General features: G+C 37.1%; 1 protein-coding gene across 1 annotated transcript; it reads left to right on the top strand.

Annotated features, from left to right (window-relative positions):
• The first annotated feature begins 413 nt into the window (after positions 1 to 413).
• LOC583300 (F-box/LRR-repeat protein 5) lies at positions 414 to 10545 on the top strand. The gene is made up of 9 exons (XM_783215.5): positions 414 to 524; positions 1679 to 1825; positions 2668 to 2862; positions 4122 to 4245; positions 5162 to 5410; positions 5877 to 6169; positions 6521 to 6603; positions 7170 to 7694; positions 9962 to 10545. The coding sequence occupies exons 1-9, from the start codon at positions 429 to 431 to the stop codon at positions 10188 to 10190; spliced, it is 1941 nt and encodes a 646-aa protein (XP_788308.2). The 5' UTR covers positions 414 to 428; the 3' UTR covers positions 10191 to 10545.
• Positions 10546 to 14830: the final 4285 nt, after the last annotated feature.

Below are 14830 nucleotides of genomic sequence, written 5' to 3'. Positions count from 1 at the left end.
GATGTTAACTCCAATAAATTGTGAAATTGTGAACAGCATGCATGCATAAATAAAAATATTTAAAAAAAAAAAAAAATATGTCAATCTAGCGACGATTTTTTTTTTAAATAATTTGATTTTTCGTCAATTTTAATCAAATGTTATCATTCTCGCTCGAATTTACAGGTTAAACAAATGAGGTCTTCTTACTCAGTGTAAGTTTACGATTGCAATGATACCAAACTCAGTCAAATTCAAAATTAAAGAACCTTATTTTTCGGAGTAGAAAATGTTAAGCTAAAACGTAATAAACCAGACTGGATGAAAGACTACTATACGAAAGGTGGAAGAAATATGACGCGCGCGCGCGCGCGCGCGCGACGTTCATAATTAATGTACGTACCGTCCCTATACGTATTACGTATTTTTATGCAATACTGCGAAGCAAAATGGCTCCTTCTCCAGCTCCAGCGCCTTCCGAAGTTGATGTGTTTTCTGGACCACATAGCCGCATGAAACGACTGGTCCAGTTATATTCCGAGAAGGTAACATTCTTTGAATGATTATTATACCGGAAATGTGTATTTCAAATAATTCTCCTTGCACGTATTATTATGTTATTGTAATGTTTGTGCTCGATATTTCCGTGATGTGATATGTCTGTCCGTCTATAGTATGGGGCTATGTCTTTAGGAGGATCTTGCCTGGCGCGGCGGCACAACACTGTACACACACCCACGACAATTCTTGCACGTAAACGTAGTTTGTTTTATATTGACATTGCAGAAGACAACTCGATTGCTGTGTAGTGCAGCTGCATGCTGCATTGGTCATTGTGGTGTGATCATTTATGCATAATCATGATAGGTCTAGTCTAGATTAGACCAAATAAGCATAAGAATTAAGAGGCTTAACGAACGAAAGAGACAAAAAATTCGGTCTAGAACTAAGAAGAGTCTAGACTAGTCCTAGCTAGGTGTCTAGAGCTGGATCTAGATCTAGAATCTATACTTCTAAACTAAGCGAGCGGGCGCGCGCCTGTGTGAAGTTATCGACCGTAATGAGGATCTGAGACATTACGGTAGATAACTTCACACAGGCGCGCGCCATTTGCGCCTATGCTATCATTTCATCTAAAAAATCAATGCACAGACTATAGTATAGACCTAGATGATATCTATGGCTATGTTTAATGTAGGGAAAATTAAGACTACCGTGATCAAATTCTAATTATAAATACCAAATTTGAAAGCTAGTGTCCCTTTGTAGGATACAGACCTTAACTTAAAGATAAACTTTAGTACTGGTAATGCGATTGCATTGTGAAAGAAAAGGTGTGGAAAGGATCAGAAACAGTTGATCATGTAGCATGTAAGTATTGGTGTGCACTGCAAGGTTCTGGAGTCATCAAAATCATAATAAATTTGACCTGTTTGAGTCTTGAGTCTTGGTAAAGTAACAAGCACTCACATAGAAAGCTATATACGGGGCTAGTACTACCTTGATTTCCTTGTCTTTCTATGCTCATTACTCAGCCAGTATACATTTTCTTCCAAAATTGTTTGGCACATGTCATTTATTTGTAATCTTGAACATTCAGTGTAAGTTTCGTTTGATTCTGTGAGAATTTTTTTTTTTTTTACCAGTACTGGAGTTTATCTTTAATTATTTATATTTTTCCTGTCATTGTGACTTGCAGTTATCAGAAGTTGACCTGTCTAGCTGTTCTGACCTTCGTTCATTGCTGTGGATTCTGAAGGCAACTTTCTCAGAATTCAAGACTCATGAACACATCGAGAATGAATGCATTATGTGGAGACTGAAAAATAGATTACAATTTCTCAAGGTAACTACTACTTTCACCCAAAGTTTTCTTGTGTTTGGAGCAGAAAATTGTATACCCAGACGTTGTGTGTCAGCACAATTATTGATAACAGTAATTTTAAGAAGTTTACAAGCATACCCCCATAATGTAATTGGTATCACTATTTAATGTGCTAGTACAAGGGTATAGTGTTGAGCATTTTCTTTTTCTAACAGTTCAAGATTAATGTACAAGGGGTTATACTTCAAACACTAAAGGAATTGAATTGAAAACTGAATTACATTTTATTTTAAGTGTAATAAGCTACCCATGTCACATGTTGAATTGAACCTCTTGAACTAGTTCCTTGCCCATTTGGGATGACAGAAATGAGTAGGGACTTGTCAAAAGGTTAAAGAATTATCTTATCATACAATAAGTCATCCAGAGCTGCATGTAGCTTTCCATATTTGTTAACATCCTCATGGACTGTAACTCTTCACATATACTTCAATAATCTGTTTTGCTTACAGTTATACTTATCTTCAGCAGGGCTACACACTAACATTTTTTGGAGAGGGTCCAGATTCAACTATTCACAGTCTGAATGCATGAGCCCTTTTAAAAAAAAAAAATGTGGGGGTCCAGATTTAAATTTTAGGGGCACCGTCTACAGAATTGTATGATAGTTCTTGAAATTGTAAGCAGAAATTTATGTCTTCATAATTTTTCTAAAAGCTCATATCAGAACCTCACTTAATCTTGAAATCATTGAAATCATGCAAAAACTGCTTGTATAAACGCATGGTCTCGATTCTTCCAAACTCAAGCCTACTTTACACATACTGAACTTCAATAAAAATGTTGTCATGTTGTGTTTTCAGGTTGAGATAGCAGCTGTGTCTGAGGTTCACTCAGACAACAAACTAAGTGAGATGGTACAGCTGGTAGAAGATGCCTGCTGCCAAGCAGACAAGTGCACCTGCCCCAAGCAAGCAGCCCAGATAGGTCACAATCTTATCTTGGCACTCCGTAACTTCACAGAGGATTTCTTGCCTCACATGCAAGAGGAAGAAGAGGTTGGTTTCCATGCCATAACTTGAGGACTATTTCTTAAGCATTACCGTATTGATGTATGACACTTAAAGGAAAATGCTACGGCAAAATTATATTTTTATAAATGGCAAATTTGGCTAGGGGGAGTGGAAATAAAAAGCCATTTAACAAAACCCCTAATAAAAACCTGTCTATTTATGTATTGTGAGATACAGAAATCTGAAGTGCAACATTTTAACAGTAATATGTCATTTGTATACTAAAGCTTATCAGTACTAGTTTACAGGAGGGATTAGATCACACTGCAAGGTCACTGAACAGGTGGTTATTTCATCAACTCAGCTCTCAAATAACATAAGAAAAAGAGGATCACGGGGGACTAATGGTCACCGATTAGGCATTGTTTCTATATAGAGGGAGCAAGTAGCTACAAGTAGTGCAGTAGACCTTTAACAAAAGCAAATCACAATGATTCTCTTCAAAATCATGCATTCATTTTAGAAAAGAAAATTACAGTAGTAGACTGTGCATGTGATTTCAAATACTGTCAAAGGTTTTGGGAAAAAAACTTTCAACAAAGTGATCTCATTTATGATAGAGACGAATCATATCTTTTAACTCATCCAGTAGATTCAATGATTACTGCAGAGGTTCCAACCAGTACAATAATAAGAGTGAACACGAAATACGATATCACAAATATCAAAATCAATTTTCATCTTTCTTTCTTTTTTAAACAATTTTTTTTTTTTTTTAAACCCATAAAAACAGCGGAATCACAGAATTTTCTTTTTAATTTTTCTCATCAAATATTTCCTACATAAAATTGGAGCTGAATCATCACCAAACTGCGCCTGTGGAGAGATCCAAACTATGGATCATGTCATTGATGATTGTCCGATCTACAAATCCCCCCACGGCGCTTCCGGACTTCGTGAGCTCGATGATGAGACGATCTGTTGGCTCAATAAGGATCTTCCTATCTAGATGATGTACTCCCTGATATTCTTTGCACGAACGAACGAACGAATGAAAGAGCAAGCATTCTACTTGAGCAGTAAAACATTTTTCTGAAATTTTACTGGCCTGGGACCGACGGGCCAGTGGTAGTGTCAAGTTTTCGTGAAAATCTCGTTTTTTAGGTTACTCTGTCTGTTTTTGTGTCAAGAGGTTGGTATCTCTGTTACTGACATATTAGTACTCCTGAACTCTCTATGAGAGCCTGATTGGCATTGCCATTACCATTGATAATACCATCCATGCTTTTAATGATCAATAATAGATTTTCCAGCCTCTGTTGATGGAATACTTCAGCTACAATGAGTTGAAAGAGATCAAGTCCAATGTGATTGAGAAACACCAGAAGCTCACCAAGTACTGCCCAGAGGAAAAAGAAGAGTCAGAAGGTACAAGAACATTCTTTAAACCCCCAGTCACATTGCCAAACAAACTCCAAACTAATAGAGTCAGAAGGTACAAGAACATTCTTTAAACCCCCAGTCACATTGCCAAACAAACTCCAAACTAATAGAGTCAGAAGGTACAAGAACATTCTTTAAACCCCCAGTCACATTGCCAAACAAACTCAAAACTAACGCAAAATCAACTTAAAACAGGCCTGATAAAAACCCGATTTAAATCGGTTTCCCGATTTTTTGATTTTTCCCGATTTTTTCCCGATTTTTTCTTCCGATTTAAAAAAAAAAAAAAAAAAAAAAAAAAAAAAAAAAAAAAATCATTTTTTTTTTTTTTTTTTTTTTTTTACCAATTTTTTTTCTTCTTCCCTATTTTACCATGATTTTCCCGATTTCCCTCTTATTTTCTCTATTCTTCTTCCAATTTTTTTCACCAATTTTTTTTCTTCTTCCCTATTTTACCATGATTTTCCTGATTTCCCTCTTATTTTTCTCTATTCTTCCCTATTTTGCCCCAATTTTCTTACTCGAAAAGGGGGGAATGGTTAGATGCTAATTTTCCCCCGCGAATCCTCTTCTTTTTTTTTTACTCAAGGAGGGCGCGGTTGAGGGGAAAACAAAAAACCTATTTTTTTTTTAGTGCTCACTATCACCCCTGTTAAAAGCAATCAATGATTGACAACATTTTGACCATTTCTGGTGAATTAATGTTACTGTTTACCCTATTGTCAGCCTTGCATTGATCTCATCAGTGTGACTTGGGTATTACCCTTTAAAAAATGCTTGATAAAGACTGACAAATAAAATGTGGGTGACTGTGAAAAATCAGTTCTAGTTAAAGATGTACCCAAAATTTTGGTGAGCAGTGTATGATTGCTTGTTTTCTTTTATTGATTTCTCAAATCAGATGACAAAGAAACAATTGATGCCTCCAGAACTGCACCAGATGATGAAGAGGCATACAACGAGGAGGTGGAGGAGGAGGACAACACCCTGAGTAAGATTCAAGGACTGCCTGCTGAACTGCTACTGCATATCTTCTCTCACCTGAACCCCTTGGACCTGAGCCAGTGCAGCATGGTGTGTACCCGGTGGGCAGGACTAGCCAGAGACCCGTCTGTCTGGAAGCATCTATATCCATCACGCTGGGCCAAAGGTAAGGGGTTACTTGGTTAGATGCCAGTACACTCAAACTACTCTTCTTGAGGGTGATCTGATATTTGTTGTGCAAATAAACTGATTCTGATGGAGTCTGGTTTAAAATGAAGTCTTGTCTCTTTTGGATGTTGGATATTTCATCAGATATCATTTATGTATGTCTGTAAAAACCTATCACTGAATTCTTGGTCGAGAATTAAACTTGATGTAAATACAGAATGTCCTAGCATGTAGATTATTTTGGACATGCAACGGATCAAATAGGTGGAAATTGAAAACTACATGTATATGTGAAAGGAATATCACTCAAACATTCCTAGAATAATTAAGGGGCATGTTGAAACAAATTTACTATGTTTGAGGAGAAACAACAACTGGACGTTTGTCAGATTTTAAATTTGACAAGTAAAGTTTGATCAGAAATCCATCATGAACGTGTACTTTATCTATTTCCAATGATGTAGGTAACTGGCAGTTTGGTGCATCTGTTCATCTGCCTGAAGACATCGACATGGAGTCCTTGGAACAAGACAATGATGTCTATGTCGTGGTTGATGAGGATGCAGATTTTGATGAATCCGCATCTTCTGCCATTGAAAGTGATGCCAGTAATGCCAGTGTAGCTAGCTACAGGGCTGAATGCATTCGCCGGGAAGCACGCATGCTGGTTGCCATGGCGAAGTACCTAATTCCTCATGTTGGAGATGGTGTAGAGACAATCATTCTCTCAAACAGCAAAGGTGTCACTAATGGCTTGGTATGTCAATTTGCTCTTGATTCCATTATATTCATTGACTATCATTTGTCATGGTTTGGGAAAGTTACCTAGTTTCACATGCATTGCTATACAGCTATGTGACCCTATTGTTAAAGCTCTTGCAATAATCTCCATTGGTGTGAAGGATACATTGTCTAGTGAAGTGCAGAAAGGAACTAACTCAAATCATAAGTTGAAGACTTCCTTCTTTCAAGCAGATAATGTATCTAACTTTGATTCTCATGCATATTGGTTGAATATGGTTTTGTATTTTCATTACGTGTTCTTAAGGACAGTGGTATTCAAATTGTTAATGAGAATTTGTTTTTTGTTCTTTCTGTTTATTTACAGGTCTACAAGTTACTAATCCAATGTCCCAACCTGCAATATCTCAATTTGTCAGAAACCAAGATATCTGACATTGCATTCAAAGGGTAAGTTATTCCATTGAAGGAGGTTACAATAAACCTATTGTAGTGGATCAAATATACCATGCTCCAATGGGCAGAATATGTATAGAACATCATTCTTATTGAAAATACTATCGCTAGTGATATTCGTTTGTCTCGAAATATGGTCAACAAGGGATCTAAAAGATCACAATATTCTTAGTGTTTCTTATTCTTTTTTTCTCTTTCATTTTCCACTGATTTTTTAGAGTTGCGCTTGTTTTCCATTACCTGTTTAAAAATGTAGATATCGTATTAAAAAAGAGTTCTTGACTAGGTGTACCAAGTAGAACATAAGATCCTTTCTTTTTTGTTTACATTGGCATGTAGAGAAACATGCTTTAATGTGAATTTTTTTTTCCCCAAAGAGTGCTTATCTGTATGAAATCATTCCTATTAGACCACCTACTCACAAAGAGGACCTTTGTTTTTCTTGTGGTGGCTGTATGTACAGATATGAGTATAAATGAATTTGAATGAGTTATATATATATATATATATATATATATATATATATACTAACATGACTATAATATTTGCTTTCATAACAGGCTTGGAAAGAATGGTGTTGGTAGTAAGCTAAGGCACCTGGATCTCTCTGGCTGTGTGAACATCACGGACACAACCCTCCAGAGACTGGCATCTATCCGACAACCCCTGCAAACCATACCTGACAATCAGATGATGGACACTTCCAACTACGCCAAACCAGATTACCAGCACGGCGTCAACGATAAAAATGGCAGACCGCTGAATGTTGATCCTATGGTTAGTAACAGAGATCAGGGGTGTTGCTCAAGGAGACATAATGAGACACAACATGATACAGACATTGTCAACAGAAGGCAACAAGGGTCCTGTGATGGTGGTTGTCATGGAAACAACAGTGTTTCACACTCTCAAAGACTATCTATGGATACTGCTCCAAGGACTAAGAGCCGCCATGATGGCAGGCATGATAGGAGCAGTTACCATGGCACAGGAGAGTATGAGCATACGGATGGAGGCAATTTATCAAGACGACTGCAATTCTTGAGTCTGTCAGGTTGCTACAGGATCACTGATGTTGGATTAGGGTAAATATAATATATACCGATGCCTATAGAAAGCAGGTTGACACCTCATTGAGCCTTTGGGATGAATCAATAATCAAGAATATGAAAGTCACTGGGTTCAGTAAAAAGGGAGGAAGTTAAGTTAATAATAATTGGATTTATACAGCGCCTTTTCCAAAGGATACAAGGCGCTGTCTCTTAGACTATCAACAATTTAAGTGGAGTTGTACTAGTATGTTTTCAGTTGTTTTTGAAGAATCTAGTGAAGTACTGTTTCTTAAGAACGAGGGAGTTTTTTCCAAAAATGGGAAAAAAGAAAAATGTGATTAAGATATTTGTTTTCTTTTTTCGGGGGGGGGGGGGGGGAATCTGTTCACTATCATATTCTCAAAATCAAAAAAGGCATTTAATGAGGATGAAAACTTAAGATTTCTCTCTACTTTGTACTGATTTTAATAACATCAAATTCTGATTTATAACACCTTGTCTTCCTCAAATCAAAGGATGACTGATTTTAAACATTCATGCAATAAACAGTCATGTCCATGACTTTAAATCTATAATGGGAATGGGGGGGTTGATATCTCGACCTTTTGTCTAATACATGGCAACATTTTTGTGTCAGTAATAGTGTGAATGCTGTGTAACCTTCTATTTTTATATCACAGTGCATTTGGTTAGTACTGTGTTCAGTTCGTCAGTCCTGCTTAGGGGATTGTACCTTGATAACCTGCCAGCTGTGACTACATCCATGGAAGGGATGAATTGGCTAAAAAGGACAGAATAGTTGATAGTACTCTTAGTATTTGGGAATTTTAGAAGTACATGTAGACGATGTAGTAGAAGTAGTCGTAGAATTGGTACATATGGTAATTGTATTCAATGTTTATACAAAGATGTTACCAACATTACAGTGTATGCTGTGGAATTAACGAGTACCACTTCATTATCTCATCATGTAATTGTGATGTGTGATTTTGGTACGACAGGTAAGTGAATTATACTTTTTGCATAATATTAAATAATTTAAATTAAGTTCATTTCATTTCAAATACTTGTGGCAGATATGCCTAATGAATACCATGAATGATTTCAAGAAGTTTTAAATATATTTACTCTTACATGTAATCATTTGATGAAATAAGTCAGCCTTATGTTTAATGTATTTTTCCAGGCCATTGATTTGGTTTGAAATGTTATCTTGGTGCAACTTTTCTCAAAGACAATTGTGAACACAAGGAAGACATATTTAGTCCAAGTTTTAGTTATAGCTATGGTACAAACAGTGTTTCAACCTATCTAGCATTACCAGTCATGAACTGGTTTTAATTTTAAGAATGAAGACAAGTTTGACTTTAGTACAGTTGTATTTGTGTATTAGCAGCTTATACCATCTTTGGCATTGTATGGTTTAATTCTATTTATTTCATTGTTAACAAGAGTAAGGCCTAAAAAAAAAAAATTGATGACTTGGCGTAACGGGTCACTGAAAATTAGGGTAGGTAGGGCGATTTTTTTTTTTTTTTTTTTTTTTTTGTGTTGTTGTTGCTTATATTTGCATACATGAAATTAGCCATTCATACACATACATACATACATAGCCATTCATACACATACATACATACAGTGGCGTAGATAGGCCGTCCTCAGACCCTGGGGATGATCTGATGAGAGGGGTAGACCACAATATGTTCAAAAACTCCACGCACACACATATGGACACACACACTGTGTAAGCAAGTGAGCAAGAAATTGTTGAAATCTTGATCACCTGGGACCTGGGGGATGCATACATCCACCTGCCCCCCCCCCCCCCCTGCATACATACATGTACATGTATACACCCTCATGCACATAAAATGCAAACATACTATGGCGTACCTGCCCGCTGCACTCGGCGCGCGAGCTGGCTCAAACACGGCGCGGCAAAGCCCAGAACGAAAGCAACAAACATCGGGTTTCCCCACTCGATATCGATATTTATCGCAATCGGATCAAAAAAAATAAAAATGCGTAGGGTCGGCGATAAAAATAGGGTCGGGCGGGTTACGCCAAGTCATCAATTTTTTTTTTTAGGCCTAAGAGATAGTAATTCATACTTAAAGGCCCAAATTCACAAAGGAGTTTTAGATTTAGGTTACGCTTATTTTGCGCTCATTTTTAAACCATGGGTTATGTAAATGAGGATTTAAACCATGGGTTAAATCTAAACCTCCTTTGTGAAGTCGGGCCATTGTTTTCATACTTAAAGCATGTTTTTCAACCTCTTTCTCTCTCTTCTACACTAGATTACTGTCTCAAGGAGGGGGCTGGCCCAACCTCGCCCATCTTGATCTCTCTGGATGCCTCAATGTCAGCGGGGCGGGGCTGTCTCTCCTGGCAGACATCTGCCCCACCCTCAACCACGAGACATTCTACTACTGTGATAATATCGAGGAGGGACCGTACGCTGACACTGCCAGTGGCTGCCAGAATCTTCAGTGCGGTAACAGGGTATGCTGCCGTCTGGGAGAGTAGAGAACTTTTGATACTGCAGAAATGATGTTACATAATTCTAGGGCAAGTCTTATCTACGTTGTAATTTGGTGTGTCTTTCTTACAAATTATCAAGGAGTTCTGAGGATATATCTTCTGTTTGGAACAACATGATAAGTCTGTGTTAAAATACAGGAGTTAATGCCACTGTTGCTCCAACAGACAAAATTCATGTCAAATGTATCACATCACATCATTTTTTGTTCAGATCCAATCTCTAGTAGGGCTATTAATGTAATACAATGGTCAGGTATGCTCCAAGCTGATGGTTGGATACGTATGGGACAGAATAGCTTGGACTTGCCCTCAGTTGTTCAATCGTTGTTAGATTTTTTTTCTAGCAGAATGCTATTGTACAATGCATAAATTTCTTCATGCTGCAGATTTTAGACCACCCTTTTAATGTCCTATCCGAGGAACAGTGTTTTCCACTGTAACATAGCGTGCGTCTATGAAACAGGAGAGGGGCATGTTAACACACAATGCAGGCTTCAGTCATCCGCTTGAGTTGATTTCTTAACCACGATCTTTGGTTCAATAGTCAGAGGCTTTATCAACTGAGCCAACTCGCATGCTTTAAATTCAAAGATGTAATCCAATCTTGTGTAGCAACATTTCATTTATGGTCATGTGTCTGAATATGAATTAGAATGTTATCATTAATATGCTTTCTATTAGACATCTTGAAGAGCCTAAGATTGATGTGATATTTCTGTCTTTTGCAGCTGTACTCTTTCTTTCCATTGTCATCAGTACATTTTCTACTAAAGTCATCACAATGTTCAGTTGAACTTAGAATCCAAAGTTCTACTCCTGCTACATGTATTTATTCAAGCAATATTAAATTATATACCAAAAAGTAACTGATGTTTGTTGAGCCACAGTGATACAAAAATATTATCTTCCCATAGTCTATGTCTTGTAGCATACAGTCAAAATTCACAGTAAAGTGTTTACTCTTTAGAATTCACAAGTTGACATTTGAACTGATATATTAATATGATGGTCATGTCACTGTGCAATTTACAGGAATTGAATATATCTAATGTTTCTTAGAAAGATCACAAATGTTATGTCAGTATACTATAAAAACATCATATTACACTACACGATATATGCATACTTTTTAGTTGTCATCAACAGCAAAGACTCATATGCATTTTAAAACACTGTTAGGATTGTATATTGTATTTGATTACAAACAGACCTTTTCTAGTGTAGCCCATGCTTGTGTACATTCATTTCTTTTGATTTTTGAGATCAACTCAAGTTTTATACTTTAGAATTATCTCAATATGTTCATTTTTAGACCAACATTTACAAAGTGTTCCATCATATTTGCATCAATTAGCAAAAGAGGTTCAGGACAATTTAAAGAAAAGAATCGATGTAAACTTGCTTTTGTATTATACATTCTTTTTCCACAGTCTTGTGTTAATTTAATGTTTTACAAATATAGTTTTGTTATGTATGACATGTAATATTTTGAAAAGAACATATATTTATTCCATTACATCATCCAGTTTAGTAAGGTAAAGTATAGATACGATTGAAATCACTTGTTAAAAGAAAAAGATCAGTCCAAAATGACATGATATACATGTACATGTAATTTCAGATAATCCTTTAACACATATTATGAAGGGAATGTAAGCAGACAGCAGGAGATGAAGAAAGATTGATTATGGCACCATGGAATTGTGTAGGGTGCACAATATATTATCATAACAGGAGGAAGAGAAGAAGAGCATGTAAATAAAAAATATATTATTACAATAAATAAAAGTTTGAAAGGACAAGTGATTTGAAATTTGAATTCATTTGTAAATATGTGTTCTAATACTGTTTCCACACAAAAAATCTGGTGTAGAGTGTGTTTCTTATAAAAGTATTCATGTTCTTTTGTTCTGTAATACCTCGGTCACACAGACGTGACTGACAAATACTTGAGACTAAACAAATTACCCTGAATTGAAGATTTTCTCAACTTTTCAGTCAGATTGCGGCTGGACTAAGGTATTGTGTTCCTATCCATCCCAATACCTTTTAAAATCATATTCGGGGGGGGGGGGGGGGTGGGGCAAATACACATTGAACTAGGATGTTATGCAGGCACGTTGTATTTCAACATTTGGTGTGTGGTGTGGTGTGTGTGGTAAACATCAGTGGTAATGTTGATTAATTAAGCAGCAAGAACATTGTGTAGGAGGCTTTATTAGCCAATGGTGATGTTAGCTGTATGTCCTTGGTTGGCTTTGTGGCTATATATCAGATCATAAGGTGGTTGGGTGAAAGTAAACAAAGGTGTACAAAAATGTATTTTTAAAAACTTCTTGTAGTGTTTTTTTCTTCAAAATTTGGTGCAACACGATATTGCCATTGCACTTATCATCATCCTACATTACATGGTGAAACTGCTGTATTGTTGTAATTGCTTCCTCTGTATCGGATATTTAAATTATTATGATGGGTCTTACAAATTGATGCAACTCTAAGAATATGATGAACATTACTTACATCATCTAACCCCCCCCCCCCCCCCAAAAAAAAAGAAGCTATATTTTCATAAAACATGGTAATGAGTGCACTCCACCAGTGTCACACCGATCAGTTAGAGTCACCAATTTGATTTATTTATCTTTTCCTATATCTGGGGTTTTAGTGTTTTTTTTGTTAATTCCTGTAGGATACTTTTGGACGTGTTTGCCCCTCCCACCACTTGCAGAATCATGGTCTCGCCTTAATTTGCCATTTCATGATTGTCCATCTGTTTATATCTATTCGATTTTAAAGCATTATAGTTCATTACATCATTAGGGCTTTTGACGAAAATAACCCTCACAAATGAAATGAAATCGGTTAAAATGATGAACTCTTATTGTCTTGACACATGGCACGCCCCCTTGATATGGAAGCCAACTTTAAAGTGAACTGAATTTATTGACTGTAGTAATGACGGTTGAATATATTAATAAATTATTGCTGTCCGGTTCCGCCTCTGGCATGAGGGGGGAAACGGAATTCTTAATTTCAACCTTTGACCGAACACTATAGTATACCTTACCCTAAATCTAACCTTAAACCCCGTTGCGATAATGATTAATCTTAACCTTTATACAATTTGTGACGACATATACTTGAAGTCGAAGAGTAATGGTCGCCGGGACAAATGTTACGATCATCAAAGTACTAACATACCACCTGCCTAATTTATTGCTGTAACTACACCCCCCCCCCCAAAAAAAAGACAACAAAATTACAAGTTGTCTGAACCGATTGCTGAACTTTCAAGTCATCAAATACATTAAAAATCTGTGTAAGTTGTTTACAATGCGTTTCTGTAACCACAAAATAACAAAGCTCACTAAAGAGAAGAACTGAACTCAAAAACGTCATTGAATATTATCTGTCTTAATTAGTGACACAGGTTCATAACTGTAAACAAACGGAACTCGGTATAGCGAGCGAGAGGCAGTGAATCCTACACCAAATATGGTCATATACAAACCACGATTTCCGATTGGGAAATACATGTACCGTCACGTGCCTTTAATACTGACATAACACATCTGAAAGCGTAGACATTAACTGCTCTTTCCATTATACTTCTATATCACGATCGCAAAGACTTTTTCAAAAAATCAACCCGGCGCAATAATAGCCTTGTTCCTCACGCGTACACACACATAGGGATAAATAAAGTTACGTAATCAAAATTAATTTCTTCAGGACAAATTATATACAATAGGTTATTGAAAGGGCAAAATATCAGAAGTGAAAAGGGGAATATCTCGCATATGCACCCGAAAAAACGTACTCATCAGAGATGAAAAGAGAGGAAAATGACAGTTATTAAAAAGAAAAAGGGCTCTTGTCCTATGTAAAAGGGGCTTCTGGGGGTACTTACAAAAGTGTGGGCACAGCTAGTGCCCCCTCCTCTCACCACGGCCGGAGTTCCGCCTCTGGCATGAGGGGGAGACAACGGAATTTCATGTCATTTTAGCAACATTTGTAAATCACTGGTATCGAATTTGAAATAAACCACTTTGAATTTTATCTTGGGGGTCAACTCCCCCCCCCCCCCCCCATCATCAGTATATGCCAGTGGTGTGGAGCCTTAATATCTCTAAATATAGTAGCTGTCATTGGCGTAGTGTGGGACCGACCATTGATGGGGCACCGATCTTACTCGGGATCTTACTCGGTGAATATAAGATTCGAATTAGGAAGATCACGTATCGTTTATAGGGGCGGGTGTGGGAAGGGTCCTTTTCTTCTCTCGTCATTTTCCCCACTCTCTTGCATTTGCTCCTATTTTCTCTGATTATTATATTTCGCCACTCGATGTGAAGGATGGAACTACCCACACACCCCTACCCCGCATAGCTACGCCACTAGCTGCCCCTTTCCAGTTTTTCCACATTATAGATGGATAAATGTCCAGTTCGAGGTTGCCACCTGCACCGCCTTCCTGTCGGCTATGAGTATGACGCGGATTGTTCCGGAGAGCAGAACGCTTCCGGTGACCATAACGTGGGTCGCCTGAACCCACTAATCCAACTGCATCACACCCACCGATTCGAATAAAAGCTCAGACATACCAAAGATATAATAAATGTATA

Source organism: Strongylocentrotus purpuratus, unplaced genomic scaffold (genome assembly GCF_000002235.5).
Source record: "Strongylocentrotus purpuratus isolate Spur 01 unplaced genomic scaffold, Spur_5.0 spur5_scaffold_6, whole genome shotgun sequence".
In the NCBI taxonomy this organism is placed as follows: domain Eukaryota; kingdom Metazoa; phylum Echinodermata; class Echinoidea; order Camarodonta; family Strongylocentrotidae; genus Strongylocentrotus; species Strongylocentrotus purpuratus.
Note: the sequence above shows the minus strand (reverse complement) of the source record. Positions and strands in the feature narration are given on the sequence as shown.

Bases quoted from the DNA above. Each gene is read 5' to 3' on its own strand.
- LOC583300 (XM_783215.5), top strand. From the start codon at position 429: ATGGCTCCTTCTCCAGCTCCAGCGCCTTCCGAAGTTGATGTGTTTTCT. The intron at 1,826-2,667 runs GTAACTACTACT...TTGTGTTTTCAG, and splicing joins ATAGATTACAATTTCTCAAG to GTTGAGATAGCAGCTGTGTC. The intron at 7,695-9,961 runs GTAAATATAATA...CTTCTACACTAG, and splicing joins ATCACTGATGTTGGATTAGG to ATTACTGTCTCAAGGAGGGG.